The sequence below is a fragment of the Pleurodeles waltl genome, chromosome 2_2 (genome assembly GCF_031143425.1).
Source record: "Pleurodeles waltl isolate 20211129_DDA chromosome 2_2, aPleWal1.hap1.20221129, whole genome shotgun sequence".
NCBI lineage: Eukaryota > Metazoa > Chordata > Amphibia > Caudata > Salamandridae > Pleurodeles > Pleurodeles waltl.
Genome location: NC_090439.1, coordinates 353,369,363 through 353,391,992, shown reverse-complemented (window position 1 = coordinate 353,391,992; position 22,630 = coordinate 353,369,363). Strand labels below are relative to the sequence as shown.

The following is a 22,630-nucleotide window of genomic DNA, read 5'->3' as shown; positions in this document are numbered from 1 at the left end:
CCAACACGTTTGAAGGGGGTATCAATAATCGGAAGTGGCCATAAGGGGGCTCTTCTTATGGCTCCTGGTTCTACCAACTGACATTTTGGACACTGGGCACAATATCGTCTGATATGTGCATATACCCCGGGCCAGTAAAACCGCCTTACAGTAGTAAATATTCCTCGGTTTTCTCTCGGCCACAATGACCTCCCCCTGGTTGATTATGGGCTAGGAAGAGGACCTGTGTCCTGTAGGGCTCGGGGACCACGAGTTGTCTCTTTTCCCTATTGGCGCTAGTGAGTATTCTATACAGCAATTCCTTATGTACCAAGAAGTAAGGACCTACCTCCCCAGTAGGGGTAGCCTTAGCGGTTTTCCAGGCATTCACTAGCGTAGGGTCTTCGTGTTGACTCAGTCGGAACGACATGGGGGCAGTGTCTATATTGGCCACCAGTTTCCCTTTTTCTTCTTGTTCCTACATGGATGCAAATTTTTGTTTCTCTGCTCTCTTTTCTCGCCGGGTCAGTTTTTTCCTTGTGGGTGGGCTACTTATGGAGTCCTCCCAAAATGGGGCTTTACCCCACCATTCGTCTAAGGGATTGTGTTTCCGGGTTTGATCAAGAATCTCGTGGAATCTCTGGAAATCAGTTCCAATAACGCACTCCTCTATTAATTTATCCATAAGCCCCACGGAGAGAGGGTCTAGGTGCGTGTTCCATCCAACCTCTACCCTGGCAAGGGGATACTGATTCCGGTCCCCGTGAATACAGCATATCGTGACCCACTGGTCAGTAGTCTTTGGTGCCGGGTGTATGATACTACGGCGAATCACCGACTGACTGCATCTGGAATCAATCAAGGCGAGGACCGGAATCCCATTTATCTTAAGGGGGTACTTAAAGGATACATCACTTTTTCCCAGGCATAGGACTCAACCCCGCGTGACTCCTATTTCCATCGGTTCTATCCCCTCATGTTTTTTTGGACATCCGCGGGCGATATGACCCCACTCCCCACAACTAAAGCATTGGGGTTGGTGCATGGGACTTCTTTCCACGTTTCTTGAGGGGCCGGGTTCCTCAGTTAGTCGTCTGGGAGGAAATGGAGGTGAAGGTATAGGCAATTTCCCCATGGGTCGGGTTGGCTGATGTTTAACCTCCCCGGATCTATGGTAGGCGCATGCCAATTCGACGGCCGTCTCCGTGTCTATTTTGGGGTGTTGCCTTATCCAGTTTCGGGTGCTAATCGGTAGGGAATCCAGGTACTGTTCCAGGATTATTATTTTGATAACATCCGCACGGTCAGTCCCTATGGGTCCCAACCATTTTAACCCCAAGTCCTTCACCCGGTAATAATACGTCCGTGGGTCTTCATTGGGCCCCCATTTCACCTTTCGGAATTTGGCCCGGTAATACTCGGTGTCATGTCCCACACGCTCCAGAATACTTTTCTTTATCTCTGCGTATGGTGTGACGCCACCTGGGTTGGCCGCCTGATAAGCAGATTGAAGGGTGCCCGTTAAGAGGGAGGCAACATATTGGCCCCATCTATCTTCGGGCCACTGGGCGGAGGAAGCGACTCTTTCGAAATTCGTGAAAAAAGCATCAGGGTCTTCCCCCTCCTGATACTTTTGTAGCACCGAACTTGGGACATTGGGCTGCACCTTGCTGGCAGCGATGGTGTCTGTCAGTCTTTTTAATGCCGTCTCATGGACCAATTGGTTACTGCCCATAATTGTCGCCTGACTTTTTAGAGCGGACTGTAGGGCCTCTCTGTCCTCCTTGGCCTCTCTCTGATGTGCTTCCCACACTAACTGGAGGTGGCGCTGTCCCTCTGCAAGCTGTTTAATCATATCCTCGAGACCTGGTTTATCCTCCATGGTATCGCTGACTCTGTACCCCGTTGGGGCCCTTTTATAATCCCACTTCTGACACCACTGTGAGGGATGTAGGGTGATGGTCGGGGTTACAGAGAAGACGGACGCAGATTTTTTTGTTTAACCCTTTTTTATAGGGACTTTTCTTGTTTATTTTCAGGTTCTCGCAAGAGGGTAAATACAAATAGGACAGTGTCCTTCTTTTCCTTTTTCTTGTCCTTCTTTTCCTATTTTGGGGAAGGCCCGGGTCCTCAGGGGTTTTTTGTAATCTTCTCTCTGTCAGGTGGCGAGATTCAGAGGTCCTTCCTTTGTTCTGCGTTTTTCCCTCGAAAGAACAACAGAGGATACAACAGGTAAGTGGGACGATATACCTTTAGTTTTGGGGTCTCTGTGCGTAGTGAGGGGAGAGGGGGGTTGTGAGGGAGGTAGTGAGGGGTTTTAACAACTCTAGTGACTCGGAGAGGTGCTTTCTTACGTGCAGATAACTAAGGATTTTTGTGGAGGAGGGAGTTTTTTTTTTCCCCTTATCTAAGAGTGAGTGGGAGGGGTCCTGGGTGTCCTTCCTTGCCTTCCTCCCTTCCTTCCTCGCCTTCCCTCTCCCCCTTCCCTTCGTTCCCCTTAGTCTGAGTGCCCTTAAAGAGGGCCTGTACCTTGTTGAGCCACGACCCTCCTGGGCTGTGGCAGGCTACTTCGTGTCCTCCGGTGTTCGACGTTCCGGCCGTTTCCCCTCTGCTGGAATCTGCTCTCGGTTCCTGTTCGCCTTTGCTGGGGTCTCCAAGGAATTCCCTCCGCTCCGGTTCTGCCGCACACACCTCTCTCACGGCGCCGTCCATTTTTAAAGGGCTGACAACCCGTAAATCGGGTGCCGATTGCCGTCTCCGCCCCCACGCGTCTCCCTGACGACGTGGGCGGAGATCGGGGAAGGCGTCGTCTACACGCCAGGTCTGCCTGTTCGTAGGCGAGGCGAGCGATGCCCGCCTACACGTCCATACTCAAAACAAGTGGGACACAAAATGTATTTCTTATAGAGATCAAAGATAACGTCTGAATCCGGCCTACAACGTTAAAGTATAAGGCCTGTCTCATTAAAATATTATGTTCACAACTAAAGTAGACTCTTGGTAAACGATAGCACTCCATAGAAATAAATGTTCAAAAAATGCCAACCAAAAAGTCCAAATGACCACCACCAATACCCAAGTAAAATATCTACACATTCAGTTTAGATAATGTACCACAAACATGATTACAATCCACTACATCAAATAACTCATATGGCTATAAAAAAGAGAGAAAGAAATATCAATCTATTCTGTGGTTGTCACCAAATTTAGAAAGAAAACATCAAAAATTGCTTCAAAATATTATATATGTTGCACGTCCAACATCTCAGTACGCAACCATCACCATTAACAAATTTAAAACTAATACCCCAAATAAAATGTTGCAAACATGTCATTGTTAAATAATTAGTGTTTGAGAATTTTAGTTGATAGCTCCAATGGTTCAAAACATCTCTAAGTCATCCAAGTGAAAATCACTGGAAATAAAGACTATATCATATTAATAGAGTCTAAAATAAATGTCATACATCGAAATACAATTTGTATATTTCAATCTTCCAAAAAGAATTCCAATTCCCTATCAGAGTTGAGACCTGATTCCGCAGCCCTCAGTCTCATGATCCATAGTGCCTCTTTTTTACGTAAAGACAATTCCCTACTACCTCCCCTCGGATCTCTAGGTATATGTTCAATTCCCAAAAATTCAAAACTCTTGTAAGCTGATTGTGCATTACAAGTTACAATATATGCTACTATTGGATATCTGACATCATAGTTTTTAAGCACTCGGACATGTTCCCCAATTCTAGCCTTAAGTAGGCGTATGGTATTCCCCACATATAATCGAGAACATTTACAACGTATAATGTATACAACATATGTGGTATTACAGTCAATAGTCAAATTAATTGTAAAAGTTCTCCCACCAGTAGTAAATTCCTTGATCTTATGGCATGCCCAACGACATACACCACAACCACCACATTTGAAAAAACCTATACTCCGGGAAGATAGCCAGGTATTCTTGGAGAAAGTAGAGGTAAAACTGGGCCTCAAGATATTCTTCAGAGTCCTACCTTTTCGGTACGATGTAAGTACTCTTTCTGATACTACATCTTTCAATGATTCATATTGCAACAATATATTCCAGTGTTTCATCATAAATTTTCTTAAGATCAGGGAGGCATCATTGTAGTCTGTTGTAAAACGAACCTTATTACAGTGTGCTACCGCATTACTATGATCCTTAGTTTTCAAGGTGTCAGTCCTTACTAAACATTTAGCTCGATACTGTGCCCTCTTGATTACATTATTCGAGTAGCCTTGTGCTTTAAATCTTCTACCCATGTCTTCCACATGATCTAAGAACTCATTATCCAAACTACAATTACGTCGTACCCTTACAAATTCCCCAAAGGGTATTGATACCACCTGGTGTCTGGGGTGTGCACTTTTCGCATGAAGAATAGAGTTACATGCTGTGGCTTTACGAAATAGTCTACTCTGAATTTTCCCATCATCAATAAAAAGCTCTACATCCAAAAATTCAATACTCACAGAGCTAAAGTGATAAGTGAATTTCACATTCATAGAATTTGAATTTAAAAAGGTACAGAATTCCACCAATTTATGCTCTCCACCAGTCCATATAAAAAAACAGTCATCTATATAGTGACCCCAAAATAATATGTAGGATTGCCATTGAGTAGATTCAGGACCCCAAACCCATTTATGTTCAAACCACCCCATGAAGAGATTTGCATAGGATGGGGAGAATTTGGAGCCCATCGCCACACCACGTTTCTGTCGATACCATTCCCTATTGAACAGGAAAAAGTTATTGGTAAGAATCAGATTAATCATCTCAGTTAACATTATAGTGTGTTGCCAAAGACTCGCCGATCTTTTGTTCAGGTAATATCGTATAGCCTCCAATCCTAATTCATGGTTAATGCACGTATACAAAGATACCACATCCAATGTGACTAATAGCATATCATTTTCCCAGTCCATGTCACTCAAAATACTAAGAATATGTGTGGTGTTCTTGATAAAAGATGGGAGATTGCTAACCATAGGTTGCAAAAACCAGTCTACAAATTCAGAGAGTCTTTCAGTGAGGCCTAGTATCCCAGACACTATCGGTCTACCAGGAGGGAAAGGTAGTCCCTTATGCACTTTCGGTAGTGTATAAAGGCAAGGATATCTGGGATAATCCACCTTTAAATAAAGAAACTCGTCCTTGTTAAGCAGTCCCTGTTGCTGCCAACTGAACAATTTCCCATTTATGGTGTGAATAAGGGTGGGAATGGGATTACCACCAATCTTTTCGTAAGATTCTCATCATTCAGTTGTGACATGACCTCGTTGTCGTAGTCTGTCTTGTTCATGATAACCACGTTTCCACCTTTGTCTGCTTGTCTGATAATTATATCCTTATCATGCCTAAGCATTTCTAATGCCACCTATTCCTCTCAACTCAAATTTTTTGAGGATTGTCGATATTTGTTTTTCACCAAATAATTATCAAAGTCTTGACATACCAGATCAAAAAATGTATCAAAGGAGTTAGTGCCCAATGGTCCCGGAGTCCAACACGATTTCCTTTTCAAATCACTAGAGATACTCCTATTCGATACAATATCCAAGTCTTGTAATAATCTTACAAGAATATTGGGATCCTCATCACGTTCAGCTATAGATAGTAAAAGTGCTGTATCTAGTACTTCTTCAATAGAGAAAGTACTCAAAAGAGATGGAGACGTATTTGGAGTTGAGCTATCAATTGGATTAGATTGGAAATATTTATTTAATTTAAATTTCCGAACAAACTTAAATAAGTCAATTTTAGATCTACAGGGATCACCAAAAGTGTTAGGTCAGAAATTCAGGCCTTTAGTCAAGAGACTCTTGACCCCTGAAGTCAGTTCAACCTTAGAAAGATTAATCACATTAATGGATGACGATTCATCCAATTCTATATTTTCTTGTCCCGAGATCTCATTATAATTCCATCTTGGTCTTTTACCTTGATTACCTTCTCCTCTCCTCCCCCTCCTGTTTTTTTGTGTATGGTGTCCCTCGGTTTTGAACAAATTTCCCTCTTTTCATCCTCATTAGTTCTTGTAAAAAAGCACTACCACCAGAAATATCACAACTTTGGGCAGAAGTACTCGTGCTGCCCTCTGCCTCACTGTCACTTGTGATCGAAGTACTAATAGATGTCGAATCTGAGACATTAGACATGCTAGAACCCATTGAATCATTGAAAGATGTAGTATCAGAAAGAGTACTTACATAGTACCGAAAAGGTAGGACTCTGAGGAATATCTTGAGTCCCAGTTTTACCTCTACTTTCTCCAAGAATACCTGGCTATCTTCCCGGAGTATAGGTTTTTTCAAATGTGGTGGTTGTGGTGTATGTCATTGGGCATACCATAAGATCAAGGAATTTACTACTGGTGGGAGAACTTTTACAATTAATTAGACTATTGACTGTAATACCACATATGTTGTATACATTATACGTTGTAAATGTTCTCAATTATATGTGGGGAGTACCATACGCCCACTTAAGGCTCGAATTGGGGAACATGTCAGAGTGCTTAAAAACTATGATGTAAGATATCCAATAGTAGCACATATTGTAACTTGTGATGCACAATCAGCTCACAAGAGTTTTGAATTTTTTGGAATTGAACATATACCTAGAGATCCGAGGGGAGGAAGTAGGGAATTGTCTTTACGCAAAAAAGAGGCACTATGGATCATGAGACTGAGGGCTGTGGAATCAGGTCTCAACTCTGATAGGGAATTTGAATTCTTTTTGGGAGATTGAAATATACAAATTGTATTTCGATGTATGACATTTATTTTAGACTCTATTAATATGATATAGTCTTTATTTCCAGTGATTTTCACTTGGATGACTTAGAGATGTTTTGAACCATTGGAGCTATCAACTAAAATTCTCAAACACTAATTATTTAACAATGACATGTTTGCAACATTTTATTTGGGTTATTAGTTTTAAATTTGTTAATGGTGATGGTTGCGTACTGAGATGTTGGACGTGCGACATATATAATATTTTGAAGCAATTTTTGATGTTTTCGTTCTAAATTTGGTGACAACCACAGAATAGATTGATATTTCTTTCTCTCTTTTTTATAGCCATATGAGTTATTTGATGTAGTGGATTGTAATCATGTTTGTGGTACATTATCTAAACTGAATGTGTAGATATTTTACTTGGGTATTGGTGGTGGTCATTTGGACATTTTGGTTGGCATTTTTTGAACATTTATTTCTATGGAGTGCTATCGTTTACCAAGAGTCTACTTTAGTTGTGAACATAATATTTTAATGAGACAGGCCTTATACTTTAACGTTGTAGGCCGGATTCAGACGTTATCTTTGATCTCTATAAGAAATACATTTTGTGTCCCACTTGTTTTGAGTATGGACGATAGTCCTTTTTTAGTGTTGGCGGCACTAGTATTTTTCGATATGGCTTTTGTCCTACAGTTTACAAAAAAACGTGTCCTTTTTTAAAGTTTATGGACGGCAGTCCTTTTTCTGTGTTGTCGGCAACAATAGCCTTTTACTTGATTTCCGGGTCAACAGAACGGGAGGAGCGTACTCGCGTCTTCGGCGTCTGAATAGATGGACGTGGGTTCTTTCAATACGAGGGTGAGTGGCTGAGGTTATAAGTTTTTTACAGTAGTTTTCTTTGATTGACTTTTGATTAAGACCTGTTTTAGTAAGCTGGGGTGAATAAGGGAGTTGTATTATATAATATTTGTTTTTCATTTTGAATTGTAGCTAGTGGACCAAAACGGGTTACGGATTTCAATGGGATGTATAGTTGGCCTTTTGGATCACTTAATATGAGGTATTCGGAAGGTTATTATATATTTATTATATTTTTTATTTTGAACAGCGGTATGGTGTAATGTGGATTGGTTGTACACTTTGCATATTTGCTAAGTAATTCAATTATCTTTAATTATATTTTTGTGATTCCTTTTGATAGATTTGGACCTTTGTACTCATAATTGTTGTGGGGTAGCATCGTTAAATATACGGATAAGTGCTCGGTGTTGTATGAAGGTACTGTCATGAGTTATTAATATACAATCATGGGGTCAGCATGACTAATTCACTGGTTTCGGGTGATTTTATGTCTGTGGGTGACATTATATTCGTTGGACACTTATCTTTACTTTCCACCACCAATTTAGATATTGTGCTTAAGTGGTATATTTTTGTGGGATATAATTAGGGGCATAATCTCAATTTTGTTTGTTGTTTATTTTATTTTGATTGGAGTCTAAATTTGGGTTCGAAACATGCGGTATCTCTTTCCTCTCACCCCACTTTTTTTTCGGGTGTTTTGAAAAATTGTGGTTTTAAGTTTGGGGTTTTTTTGGGGCACAACACTCAAGTGTGATGTTTGAGCATTTTGGTTCTTAACTCTAATAATTTGTTTACAATTTTTAGCCCTGAAGAAGTCGTTTGGGATGAGAGAATTTCCCATTACGAAACACGTGTTGGCTTAAATTGTTTGTTCCATGGATGAAGCATTAAGCTATTGGATGATTAGAGTGAATAAAAGATTTGTTTGGACCGGACATTAAGGAACTGTACTTAATTGTTCCTGGACTGTTTTTCCACAATATTACTCACTGGAGTCAGTACTCATCTGGATTTGTGGTATTATTACTATTGTGGGGTGCCTCATTTTGTTTTCCCCTTCCGGAAGGTCCCTGGGTTAAGGTGGCTATGGATTTCATGGGACCGTTTGACTTGCTACCTAGACATCAAAGATGTATTATTGTGTTAGTGGATTACTTTTCTAAATGGATATACTATGATTTCGTAGACGCATCTAACTCCAAGTCTGCAATTGAGTTTTTAAGTAAGGTTTTCATCTTGAGGGGACTCCTCAATTTATTGTCACCGATAACGGAATGCATTTTGTGTCAAGAGAAATGAATGAATTTTTAGTGAAATTGGATTTCAAACATTTAAAAGTAGCCTTGTATAGTCCATCTTCCAATGGACTTGTTAAAAGAGCAAACCGTTTCATTAAAGAAGGTGTTCAAACTGCTCTTTCAGTCAGTTTGGATGTGCAGAAATTTCTGGAAGAGAAGTTGTGGGCCTACTTGACGACTCCTCATTCCATTACTGGGGTCTTTCCGTTTAATAGTTTACGTGGTAGGGATGTCAGGACCAAGCTTGTACCTAGATGGTTAGAGTCTTCCTTTTCTGTCACAAAGAATCGGACACCTATTTACTCAGATGTTAGAGATGTTGTATCGCATAGACAAGACAGGCAGAAGCAGTACTTTGATTAAAAAAATAAGGTGTTCAGGATATCAACATCAATGGTTGGGTTTTGAACAAGAAGCCTAATAGAGTGATGAAGGGGGAATCTAGATTTACCTGTCATGTCCAAGTGATCAGAACTAATAAGTCTGCTGTTTTAATTCAAGGAAAAGGGTGGTGGAATAGAAACAGAGTTATTGCTATTACAGATGGTCAAGTGGATTTATACTTTAAAACATGTACTCACAAGGACACAGATTATTCTATGTTGACCACTGATGTTACTCAGGAAAAAAAAGTTCTGAACAATGTGAGATGTTTTCAAGGAATGCTTCTGTTTCTAGAGATACAATTTGTTTGGATATTCAACAACATTCAGATAGTGATGTCAACTACAATGATTCTGTAGTCCTGGATGATCAACAACAGGAAGAACATAATTTGAATGACGAAACAAGATCAAATCTGGAAGTGCAAGAACTGTGAGACTTCCAGCCAAGTTTAAAGATTATGAATTGTATTAGTATTGAGAAAAAGTTTATAAGTCTTAGTAATTTTATTGTAATTTTTTGCATATTATTTGTTTAATTTTTTTTTGCTTTGTTGGTTATGGGGGAAGGTGATGTAATATACTATGGGGTATTGCATCCCATCTGGTTACTATGGGAATGAAGAGAGTCACCAGGGGTTCTGAGAATTCTTGGTGCCATATACCTGGAATCCTCAGAGCCAACGGAGGTATTTCTGTTTGTGGGCTCAGTGTCTTATCTTGTCATGTGGATACTGAAGAAAGTCCTCTTTCATCGGATATTTATATCGAGGACATACTACAGAGGGCTTACCTTCCCTCTTGCCCACCTGTGTTTTTTCAGGTGACTGTACTGACAACAGGATAAGTGGGGCCACGTTTAATCAGCTCTTGGAAGCGGCTGAAGCTAGAACAGTAACCAAATAGAAAAGTTGGCAGACTGTTATAATTAGAGCGAAATTCTCACCTCACCTTAAGCAAATTATACTTTTGTACAAATTGGAGTTATCTACATCAGGTCATTTGGCTTAAGCTGTAAGAATACACCATTTGATGTACTTCAAAAACAACATAATAAGCAGTTTGCATTATATTTGGACAGAAATCAAATGAAAAAATAGAATAAAATAGGGTAGATCTCGCCCATCGTGTTGGTGTTTTGGTTTGATTACAGAAATTATGTTAACTCCAGAGGTAAGGCACACGGGTATAATTTAGGCTTCTCCAGTGCAGGGGACCACCAGTCCTCATCGGGGTGTGCACAACACAAGCTCCTTGTGTATTTGTTAAGTAGTCAGTCCGAATGATTCCCTACTGCATTCCTGCTATATTCCGTGAGCCTTCTTTAAGGATGTATAGTGCCCGGCCTTGTTAATGCACTATTATTCGAGTGGCCCATTTATTGTGGCTGAGAGTGCAGGGCATTCCATAGCAGGTACACGGGACTGGGGTAGGATGAGGAAGCCACAGGAGCAATGATACAACCACAAATTCATCCATACACGTACGTACGTACATGTCCATGCACTCACTCAACCATTCACTCACCCACCGAATAATGCATCCACCCACTCATCCCTCCGTGGGGTCACTCATTTATCCATCAGTGAACTGTCACCAGGAGCATAGCTTCCATTGGTGTAGCAGGTGCAGTAGCTCGGTGCCCACAGGCTTAGGGGAGCCAGCAAGTCCTGATTATTGCTGTATTTTACAATTCAAACAGGAACTAGAGGGCACATTTCTTTCCTTGCACTAGGGCCCATGACACGCTGGCTACTCCACTGCTGTCACTCGCTTCACACATGCAGTCACTCATCCATTCATCCGTGCACCGAGGCATCAACCCCCCCGCCCTCAATGGATTTATTCTCACGTTCATCCGTCCCCACACCTATACCTTCAGATCTTTAATCAAGGAAAAAACACTTTCTTTTTTCGCTTATGAAATTCGCGAGACCTACTGATTTTGACAGCGCTTGTTACAGTTTTTGACGTTCACGCCTCAGTTCTTTTACGTCCTTTTTGCACCTTCAGTCAAAATGCGCGGCCCTCAGGTTGGGCCTAAATAGATGAGAACATTGCGGTAAGTGCCAGCACTTCTCATTTACACGAGCTGGCAGATTTTCGCAAGAGCAGAGACGGAAGCTGCCGCTGACAATATGTTGAGGGAGCTGCTCAAAGGAAATATACCCTCCCTTCCGCTCGTGGCCCGCACTCGGCTTCGAAGCTGCTCCAGCTGAGCGTCGGTTAAAATGCAGCGCCTTGAGGAGGAAGACCTGGCTGCGCTGGAAGAGGCCGATGACGTCTTCTGTGAAGGTAACTGCCCACCGGTTTACGGTTTGCTCGACTGCTGGTTTCTGCGCTTTGCCCGCCCCTCGAACCGTTATTTTTATGAGACACATTTTCGTTTGTTGTATGAATGCTGTGCCTCGAAAGAACTACTGCCTTCGGAGGCTGTCCTCGCACTCTTCTCGGCTTGACGACAGCTGCCTTTGAAATGAAACTACGTGGCGAATGTGGGGTAGACATTGCATACAATCTAACTCTTTTGGCGGAGGCAAACTACCCACTTCACACTCAGGTCTACATCAGCAGTCTTTTATGTTAACTGATGTAGAGACAATACCAGCATTACGTGCAGTGGCGTAACACAACTGATGCTCCCCTTTGGCAATTGCAGAATATTTTTTTGGGGAGGGAAGAGGGTAGGAGGGTAGCTCAGAATACCATCTCTAACTTCAGACCGAATAGTGCCCACCTGAGGGTGCCCCCTCACAACGCCGCGGGGGTTGCAAATGCCTTCTTTGCGCCACTGGTGATGTGCTTTATTCACGTTGATGCACTACAGTCGCACCGTAAAATTTGTAACGCCTGATTCTCAATGACGCTTTCACACGTAAGTTCAGTTTACACGTCAAAATGGCCTGAATAACAAGCCAGGTCCAGAATATTCACAAAAAGTGAACGTGCAACCCTTTAGCTATTTACTTAGGTGTAATACTTACTTCTGTATTCGGGAGAAGTAAGTTCCTTTCTCGTAGGGCAAAACACTTGGAACTCCACCAAAACTGGTGAGGTGTAGGGAAGGATGTTCTCCACAGGTGACAATATTTTTCCTGTGAGAAACAGAGAAAAACAAGTACTCAAAAAGATAATTATCCTTAGGAAGATGGTGCCTTTGCTAATTGTTTACATATTTTATTGCAAGCATATGCTAGAAAATGAAAAGAAAGAAAAAAAGCATTCATACCGCAGTCTGAACGTGGCAGCCATATGCTTGCGAAAAACAATTAAATAAAAAAATAACAATTGCATTCTGTTTCACTAGAACGGTGCGGATCTGTTTCCCGGAGAACTGGGGCATTTAGGGCAGGCATAGAAACCTATTTTAGCTTAAATACAAATTGCACACAAATATGATTGTTATTGGTGCAAAGGAAAGCTACTGTTGTCTTTGAATTACTGTAACTAAAGATATGGTTTATACACATAAGGATTCTACAAATTAAAAAAAAGTATAAGAATGGAAAGAAAACAGCACTAGCAAAATACAGTATCTGGGTTACCAGCTGTGACACTGAAATGCACTTCTTTTTCGGTGGATGCCCATATGTGAGGAACAATGCTGTCACTCACAGTGCAAGAGAGTCAGTTTCTAAAGTGGGCTGACAAACCGCCCTATGATGTATGCAGTGGTGGGATGATGCAAAATTTCAATGACTGTCGAACAGGCCAGTGGATATTGAGGGCTGATCATAGCCCCTCTTTGAATTACACGTAGCTTTGTAAATTGCTCAAACTCAAATCCTTTTCAGGCACCTCTAAAAACAGTCAAAGAATCCCTGTCCTTTATTGTTCTTCCTAGAACCCCCTGAATTGTGTTATTAACAGCCTTCCAGAAATCTTTCAAATTTGGACATTAGTCAAACATATTGAGGCCATCTGCCACATTCTTTCAACACTTTACGTGCTTCACCAGTGATGATGGGCAAATCTTCCTAAGTTTCTTTATTATCCAGTTTAGCCATGGTATTGTGAAGAAAATTATTTATATCAACTGTAGGCAGGCAGGCCAACCTATGAAGTAAATCAATAGATACTTGCTATTTATTTCTTCCAGTGTTGGCAAGTCATTCCTTAAAGCACAGTTTGGTATCTCAATTTTTCACTCTTTGTGTTCTTTCCAATACCACTTCAATCTGCCTACCCCTCAAGACTTACCTATATTTGATTCTATCTCCTAACTTGTGAGTCAGCTGTAGCACTTCATGATTTGCATGCCCCTTCGCCAAACCTCTACTTGATAATATTTTATCATGGATAGCTTCACCTGGATAGCTTCCCCATTTATGTTACAGCAAGATCTTCCCGACGAGGTTGTCCCCCTTTCCGTTATCTCCGCTCTTGCCTCACTCATCAGTTGGCTCACTGTAGTATTGGGTTTATTAGGGGTAGTTAGGGAATCCCATATTATCCTTTCATCCAAATATTTGGCCAAAATGATTCACTATTGTCCACCAGATCAACATTTCTTGTGAATCAGACCAGCAAAGCTTACATTTACATTTTTAGCGTTTTGTGCATGGGTTGAATGCTCCGCCGCGTTTGTTGTGATTCAGTATCACTTTACTTCCTCCCTTGTACCTTTTCCGTGGTACATCAGCCTACTCTGCCATAAGGAGAAGATCCATAAAGTGGTTCTTTAAGAGCAGCTGATTCCATGTCATTTCTAATGCACCCAGAATAGCTTCTGGATAATCCTGTCTGACCTACTTTATCGGTTTGCTAGTATCAGTGCAGGCACCAAGTGAGAGAAGTATATTCCAATCTCTGGTAAGACTGAGGCTGGTCAACATAAATCCTATACTAGAGGGTGTGCTTAGAAATAGGCCTTCATTACAAGTTGGCTTTTGCATTCTGTTACATGTGGTACCTCTTGTTACCACACTTATAGATAATATGAGTATTGTGATTGATATTGAATCCCCTGGATAAACTTTGGCAGGTCAGATCTGTTGATGTTCATCTGGGGAAAAAAGCCTGTTAAATACTAGGACGTGCAGATTTTGATGCAGTAAGGACCACAATCTGCATGTTATCCCCATTTTCATGGATAAACTCATACTTGGTCACCGGATAAATTCAGACCCAGTGGAGATGGATTTTATCAAGCGTGATATGTATCTCACCATTTAGTGGCTAACTTATAATGAGGCATAATTAGCTTGAAGAGCGAACATAATAATGCCAGTTCCAGGATACAAAATAGACAAAGTAGGCAGTGGTCTGCTGGCCCCACTCCTTTTAGGGGCCTCGCGACAACGTATCAAAATGATATTGATTTGATCTTGAAAGAAAATTACAATCAAGCTTTCATAAATTGTTTCCAAAAGATAGAAAAAATGAAACAACTCAGAGAAACAAAAAATTACATTAAAGAGTCTATAGGGAAAATACTGTATTAATGTTATGTACCCATTAGCAACATAAAGTACATAAACCACAGACATCAGATTCACATAAGTTTGTCTCTTTAAAGCTCATCTTCTGTCAGTTTGTAAAACAGATTCAGTGCAAACTACGTACGTGTAATGTACAGTAGTGATGGTCAGACATATCTATCTAGTGGCTGATGTGCACACTACCTTGTTCAATGTTGTTATCCCATTGGAGGGCATGCACAGGAAACCTCCAGTAGAGTCACAAAATTTTACAGAGTACTGCAAACCACCACAATTTGGGGTCTGTTTTAAAGCAGGAAATTTGTGTAGGTTGTAATGCAATCCCTGTTGATTTTTTTTTACATATTGAATAATAGTGCCTCCGGGGTTAAAGTAAACTATCAATAAGTGTCAAAATAGTGAAAATAAGCTTATAATATTAATAATAAAGAGTTTATAAATAATGTATTTTGTATTTTATCATTGTATATCAATTTAATGACAAAAATTAGTAAACTTAAATTAAAATGTATTGTTATACGATTTAATTTTTAATTGGTATCACATTTAGATATTTTCAAAGCTGCCATTTTGGGTCGGAAATCATTCCCTCGCTGTTTTACACATTAGGACCTTGCAGTACTCTATAAAATGTAGTGACTTTAGCCTCCAGAAACAAAGCTTTCTGTGAGTTAGTTTGTCACAAGTTCCCGCCAATGTTGGTTGGTAACATGAAAAACGTATTAGGAGATAGTTTGCCAGGGGGGCCCGAAATTTTGACTGCATAGGGGACTCCACGGAGTTTAATTCAGCACTGAATAATGCCCATCTTTGGGAGGCTCACAAATTTACAGTTATGCAAAGTTAGTTAGAAGCTCTGTGTTGTACACACCAAAACTAGGGAGAGGTATCAGAATATATACATTTTGCCCAAGATGGTTGGAGGGAGTTGGGACGTCCTGTTTTAGGAGTGTCACGTCATGGAATGTTCTGGCTTTGACCGTGAATTGTAGGCCACTCCATTCCAAAATATTCAGTAGGGCGGTCTGAAGGGGGTAAGACCTATCATCCATTTTATTTGCACACTATGGCCCATATTTATACTTTTTTAGTGCCGCAAAATTACAATTGTATTTTGTACGTTTACGCCGTTTTTGCATCAAAATATGGCACAAATGCAATTGTATTTTGTAAGTTTGCGAAGTTTTTGCGTCAAAAGATGGCGCAAATGCGGCGCTAAAAAAGTATAAATATGGGCCTATATTTTAAACATGACCCTTACTTTGACGAGTGCCCGGGGAGGCTTTCTCAAGACAGAGGGACAGCACGTTATTTACTAATGTTTGGTACTAGCATTTACGTGGCTTAAAGTGACACAAAGCATTGCGCTGATTTTCTTTTGCAAAATTTTGCTGAAAGTGCCTCTACACAGCTATTACTAGGTCTTGGTCACAGTCTCTTTAGGACTGTTATGACCCGGCTGCCAGTCATTTGAAACGCTTTAAGCAGTCCGACCAAAGCGCTGGTACACCGGTAGTGACGTATGCCATTAGTCAGGATACCAAGCAGCGTAGCAAGAACAGTGCGCCTTGGCTGCGTGTTATTGAATTGCTGTTCAGTAACTATCCAGATTGCTCACCTCTAGGCCGTGCCTTCCCTCAAAGCTTCTCTCCAGGGAATCGAACTTTTATTAGTGTGTTGAGTTTAGCAGTGAAAGAGTTAACATGCTATCGTCCTATCCAGTGTGTGGGTGTTTGCGTGTGTCAAGAACAATGTATGTGACAGTCACAGAACTGTTACCGTGGCGACTGAAATCTAAAGCGTGAGTCTTTGCCAAACGCCTAGACTTGTATGGAAAAAGGTGAAATGTCTTCTAGAACCCATATGTATTATTCACTTACAAGTGCAAACACTGCTTCAGGAGGCCGCACCATCATATCTGAGGTATTTGCCATCTGTACCACTTGACCTATTCAGTGTTGCCATGGATACGGCAAAGTTTCACTCGAGGGGTACCAATAACACTCACAAGATAATACTGTGGTGCACACGTTCTCGTTTAATGTTCTGTTCTCGGAAAATCATGCTTTTGCTTGATGGGTGCATTTTATATCTGGCCACCTCTGTCCTAACATTGAACTACTCACGGATGCAGCAGCCAAAGGCCTGGGAAGGAGTTCATTTAGGATTATACCACTTTCTGCCAGTAAGGGCTTTGCAAACATGATGCCTGATTTAGTTTGGCAGATGGGATAATGCACTTGTAACAAGGTGGACAGGATATCTGCCACTTTTGCTATGGACTAACCCGTCCGCCAGCTCTAAATCAAGCAGTAAGCTAAGAAACTTAACATGAATCTGTAACTGGACAAGATGCCAGTTGGTGGGCAGAGCCAGGCTGGGGGTCCTTCACCTCAGACCTGTCACCAATAGTGGCACAAATATATTCAGAGGCAGTGGTCGTGTGCTGCATCAAGTAACCCGGGTGTTTGGGCACCTATAAGATAAACCTTCATACCTACTCCCATTTTGTCCTTCAAGTGATATGCACTGTGCCTAATCTCCCCCAAAATTGTACACATTTGGCAGTCACAGACTTTAATAGGTAATTGTCCTGCAAGCCATTTTGAAGTTCTTAGAAAGGAGACGGTCAACATAAAGTGAATGACTTTAAGTTCTTACTCCACATGTATTATTCAACCCCTTAATAAAATTGATAATACAAAACATCCGGGTTGGCATAGAGGCCTGGCCATGTCCTTCAATTTTGGCAAAAATGACAGAGGAGACAACAGAGGTGTCTTTTGATCTACGCGCCACTGATAGCAATACTTAGATACGTCAAGGAAATTTCCACACCAGTCCGACAGCTTACATGCTCTGGCTACTATCTAAAATAAGGGTAGCAATGGCATGGTTCGGAGGTCTATTACCTAAATCACGGTACTGGTTACAGGGATGCACTATACTATAATGAAGCAGTAGACATGCATGCTTCACTCGAACCTGCATCCAGCAGACCATGCAGCGTCTGCTGGGCCCTTAAAACGATATTTGTAAAAAGATAATGTCATTGGATAGGGGATACAGAGCACTGCCTTAGAGTATAATATAAGAGGATCCTAGGGAGTGGGCATAGAAAATATCGTGATATAGGAAATAGAAATAGCCCAACACATTTGGATGTTATACTACTAGCCTGTATGATGACCCAATTCACTGTTAAACTGTTTACCTTACTCGATATACCGTTAGTGTACAGGGCGGTGATACTCGTCAGTCTTGTCGTAACCCTCTCGTCTACCTGAGATGGTAACTTGTTTAAGCTTGATATACGGAATGGAGACGCTAAGGTACTCGTGCTTCATCACAGTATTGTGAATGAATATGCAGCAGCTGGCTTACCTGAGAAATTTAAATCTATTAAAAACAGAAGGGCGACGATAAGGTCTGCAGAGCAGCGAGAAGGGCTTCCTTTCAAACTGGTAAACGTTTAAAGTGAGTTTTCTTCGGTTAATTTCAGAGGAAATCTTAGAGGGTATGGTTAGGTGACATGGCAGTATCTTTGCTTTTTGTGCGCCTGGAGTATCTAACTGTTTAAAAGCAATGATTCTGGGCGTGATTAGCGGTGGGTGTTGTCAGCGGTGAAAATGAAAACAGTGTGCGGAAACCTCAAAAGCTGCAGCACACTGAGAAATGCAAACTGACAAACAGATCAGCTGTCCTCTCGTTTAAAACATATCAGGTGGGAGCTGATATCAACGGCAACAAACGCGGAGAGTGGGTGGAGTGGGTAGAAGCGCAGCTGTGTGCTCTATAGACCGCTTTCTGGTTCCCTAGGCAACCAGCATTTCCGTCAAATTCCACAAGGCACGTGTACCTTGTGCCACGGGTGTAGACTTTGCCAGCACTTGACGCGCATTATAGTTTCTGTCGCTTTCCAGCCTCATTTCGATGGGCAGTCTGCTGGCAGGGGGCGGGACCTTCGCAGGCAAGTTTTAACACCTCCTAGCTAAGTTTGCAGGTGCCCTCACACATTCAAATACACGGTCCTTTCTGATCGCTCGATGAGCATCTGTGCCATTACACCAACGTTGACACATCTATCACAGGGGTCCACTTTGTCCATTAAAGCAAGAAGAGGTGTATGTGACCTGCCAGTTTTGGCTCGGTTATTCCTATTGAGTGTCAGAGTGGTACTAATGAGGTGAAACTTTGACTAGATAGTTTGGTGTGTAAAGTGACAAAATAATAAGGTAATACTATCACAAAAGGCAAAGCAAAAATGATGTATGTTTTACTCCTCAGTACAGTGTTCAATTAGTGTAATGTTCTTTACAAACAATATGTGATAACAGTGGCAATACAATACCACCACACATTTGGTTAGCCTGGACGTCCTAATTAGAGAATTTCACAAATAAATGATGCACAAAATGAGGGAAATTGGTAATTTGGGGAGGAGAGGAGATATTGTGGTGATTAGCATCCCTATCCACTAGACATAAAAAGTATGAATTTATGGATTTTACGGCCTCATGTACAAACCAATTTTCCAGTTAGAAAGGCTCTTGGGTATGTACAAAACCTAAATTGTGATATAGTAATACGCGTGATGGCCTTTTAAAAACAATTCAGGTGCCCAAAGCATTGCACATATGATGGTAGATGAATGCCCCTACAGTTTATGTAGCGGTTACTGGGATGTTTTTCTTGGTAAGCAGTTCACAGTGCAAGAGAAAAGTACTCTGTGACAGCATAGCTTCAAAGGCTGTACTGCGGTGCACTTGAGTGAATGAAAAGAGGAATATGGGGGTATATGGACCTTCTGACAATCTTTTTACCATATACTATAGATATAGTTGTGTTTAATCCTTCCTCTATTGCGTGTAGATTTTGGATGACATAGGATCGACTATCGACGTGACTGTAGAGTGCACATCTTTGGGGTACATGTGCGACACCCCTTATGTGTGATCTGAGACAACATGAATATGCATGACACCCTCAGCAGTAAAATATAATATTGTATTTACCCACGCTTGGGGACTCATAGTATGTTGCTTATCCTTTAGTTCCTCAAATTGTATGCAACTTATTGCACTGGTATTTTAGCGGAGCCTGTGTCTTTACCCTCTCGCAACCCACCCTCAGGAATCCGCTTGGTTTCTACTGCACACTGTCACAGGAGTCCACAGGAAACCACACTTGCGTCAGTTACCAGCTGGCAGCGATCACACCGTCTTCTGTTAGTTTCTCTAAATTCATGCAACAGTGAGCTGTGAGTTTAGAATTTTTGCATTTGTACTGTACATGTAAGATCTCCACTGACCTGGCCCAAGTGATTTAAGAGTTAGTTAGATCAGACTAAACTATACTAAGTTTGGGATCATATTAAATGTGACTATTAAGGTAGACTGCAATCAGACATCATATATATCACAAATAGAAACCTCCAGTGGCAGATGTACAATATAACCCTTCAACAATTTTCTCATGTACCTGGCTGCCACCCAGAGCCCTCACTCTCATGAGTGTCTCACTACAGTGCTAGTGAGATGGCCCAAGGAAAATAAAGCCCCGTAGGCCAATTGGAACGCTCTTTAATTTTTTTTAATTAATAATGCATACAAAAGGGCATCCCAATAGTGAGTCCCTTGTGGGCTTGGGTATCATACTATTGATAGGGTCAACTGCCAACAAGGGAATCATTCAAAGGTAGATATTTTAAGGGGAGGAGGTACGTGGCCCACCTACCAGCAGCTATATTTGGCCCTGGGGACCCAATCTCCTGGGCCACATTGCTTAATTTATGTGGGAGCGGGGCACGCAGCACCCCTCCCCTGGCCGATTTCGACCTTGGGGACCCAATCTCCAAATGGGGAGGGAAGCACACAGGTCCTTCTCTGCGGATCTGTGGAAACATTTAAAAAAACAAAACATTTTGGCCCCTTGCGAGGTCCCTGTGGGACCCTACCACAAGGCCTAGGGGAGCCCTTTATGTTTTTGTTCAGGTTTTTTCTTTGGACTCGGCTGAGTCTGAGTCCCAAGATGGCTGCCACCATTTCCTGGTTGAAGTGATGGCTGCCAATCATATCTCATTTTGAGATCTGTCGAATTCGTGAACCCTCTGTGTCCCTAGATATACATACATCTTTTTTCTTTAATAACTCCAAAACTACTAAACCGATTTACAGCAGATCACAAAAAGAGATCTTTTTGGACCAAGATCTAGCTTTCTGCCAAATGTGGTGTAATTCTGTTCAGCAGTTCGGGATGTAGCATATCTAAAATTCCTATTGGAAATTGCATGGGGAAAATGCATTTTGGGCCCCCCTTTTTGTCAGCCCCGCCTGATGAATCACCTTGAAGGGAAGGGGGGCTTAGATCTCTGCCATCCCAGCTCTTCACCTTCCCCTTTCTCGCACTAAAGGATATTTATTTCCTATTTAGAGTTCCAAGGGCCTTCGCCTGTCCCTCATTACAGCCTTACATCAAAATTAGCTTAGGTTCGCAAGACATCCTGCCAGTGATGACGTGTATGGGGCAGCAGGTTTCGGGTATAGCCTTGCAGAAAATGGAGGTTTTGTGTGGCCACTCAATGCAGTTTGAAATTAATTGAAGAGAAGGGACAAGTGTGTTGTGGCTGCCATCCCTCTTCCCACCCCCTTCATCCCTCAAACATGCAGAAACTGGAGGTAAAAGTTGTGCCACAAGGCCTGCTGGCACATCACACTTTGTGTGCGTTTTGTGGGCACTGTTTTGCAGAGAGTGCGTTATCAACACTTGCAGCTGGTTTAATTAAACTTATTTTTGTACACAGAGCTGGAGAATTGAGTTTTAAACTTGGTACAGGATAAATTCGGGACCAGAAAAAATACAAGGTAGTCCAAGTTTCAAAGTTACTTGCCCTGTTTGGAGAATACTATATGTATGTATGCGGGAGACTGTGTGGTTGTATGCTTGAAGAAAGAGAGAGCAAGTGGGGTGGGTGTGAGTGAGTTTTGCCTCTAAATGTGTAAGTGAGAGTGGCGAGAATCTATCTATCTATCTATCTATCTATCTATCTATCTATCTATCTATCTATCTATCTATCTATCTATCTACATTCACTGAAATAAAAGGTTACAGGGATGCTATAGTTAGGCTCACATTTCACTTGTACAAAACCAGGGAAATTCAGCAGTTATAGCTACATGAGCTAACTATAACTTATGCCACTGCAATGCACTGCTTATGACCTCACATATTACATCACTCATGACATGCTCAGTGACATCATTGATGACATCTCAAATGACATCACTGATGACATCATCCAGTGAGTGTGTTTTCTAAACATTTATGAGTGTAAAGCAGGTATACTAAAGTACTACAAAAGTTAAAATAATATACTTTCTGTACTACTAATGAGTGATACTATTTCTAACATATATTATGTGAGTGGCTGTGTGACTGTGTGTATCTGTGTGTGATTGCATGTCTGAGTGCTGTATGGGTGTGTGAGTTGGTGTGTGATTGCCAGCATGGTTGAATAAATAGGTATGTGAGTAGCTGTGTGAGTGGGTGGCTGTGTGACTGACTATATTGGTGAGTGAGTGGCTGTGTTAGTGGGTGTGTGAGAGTGAGTGGCTGTGAGGGTGGGTGTGTGAGTGACTGTATGGGTGAGTGGGTGTCTGCATGGATGTATGAGTGAATGACTAGCTGTGTAAGTGGCTGTGGATGGGTGAGAGAGTGGCTGTTTGTGTGGCTGTTTGGTTAAGTGAGTTGGTGTGTGAGTGGCTGTATTGTAGAGTAAGTGCCTGTGTCAATGGATGTATGGGTGGGTGAGCAGATGTGTGTGCTTGTACGGATGTGTTTATGTGTATGTAAGTGGTTGCATGAATAAGTATACGAGTGCTTGTATGGG

The 22,630-nt window shown here is 41.6% G+C and overlaps 1 protein-coding gene across 4 annotated transcripts in view; it reads left to right on the top strand.

The window, feature by feature from the left end:
* Positions 1-11,398: 11,398 nt before the first annotated feature.
* RIPOR2 (RHO family interacting cell polarization regulator 2) overlaps positions 11,399-22,630 on the top strand; it is a 445,875-nt gene continuing 434,643 nt past the window's right edge. For 3 of the 4 annotated variants that reach the window (XM_069219867.1, XM_069219864.1, XM_069219860.1), the window contains exon 1: positions 11,399-11,596. In XM_069219867.1, the coding sequence (XP_069075968.1) occupies positions 11,533-11,596 (64 nt within the window). In that variant the 5' untranslated portion in view covers positions 11,399-11,532. The remainder of the gene's footprint in view (positions 11,597-22,630) is intronic. The other variant, XM_069219863.1, reaches the window with a different exon arrangement.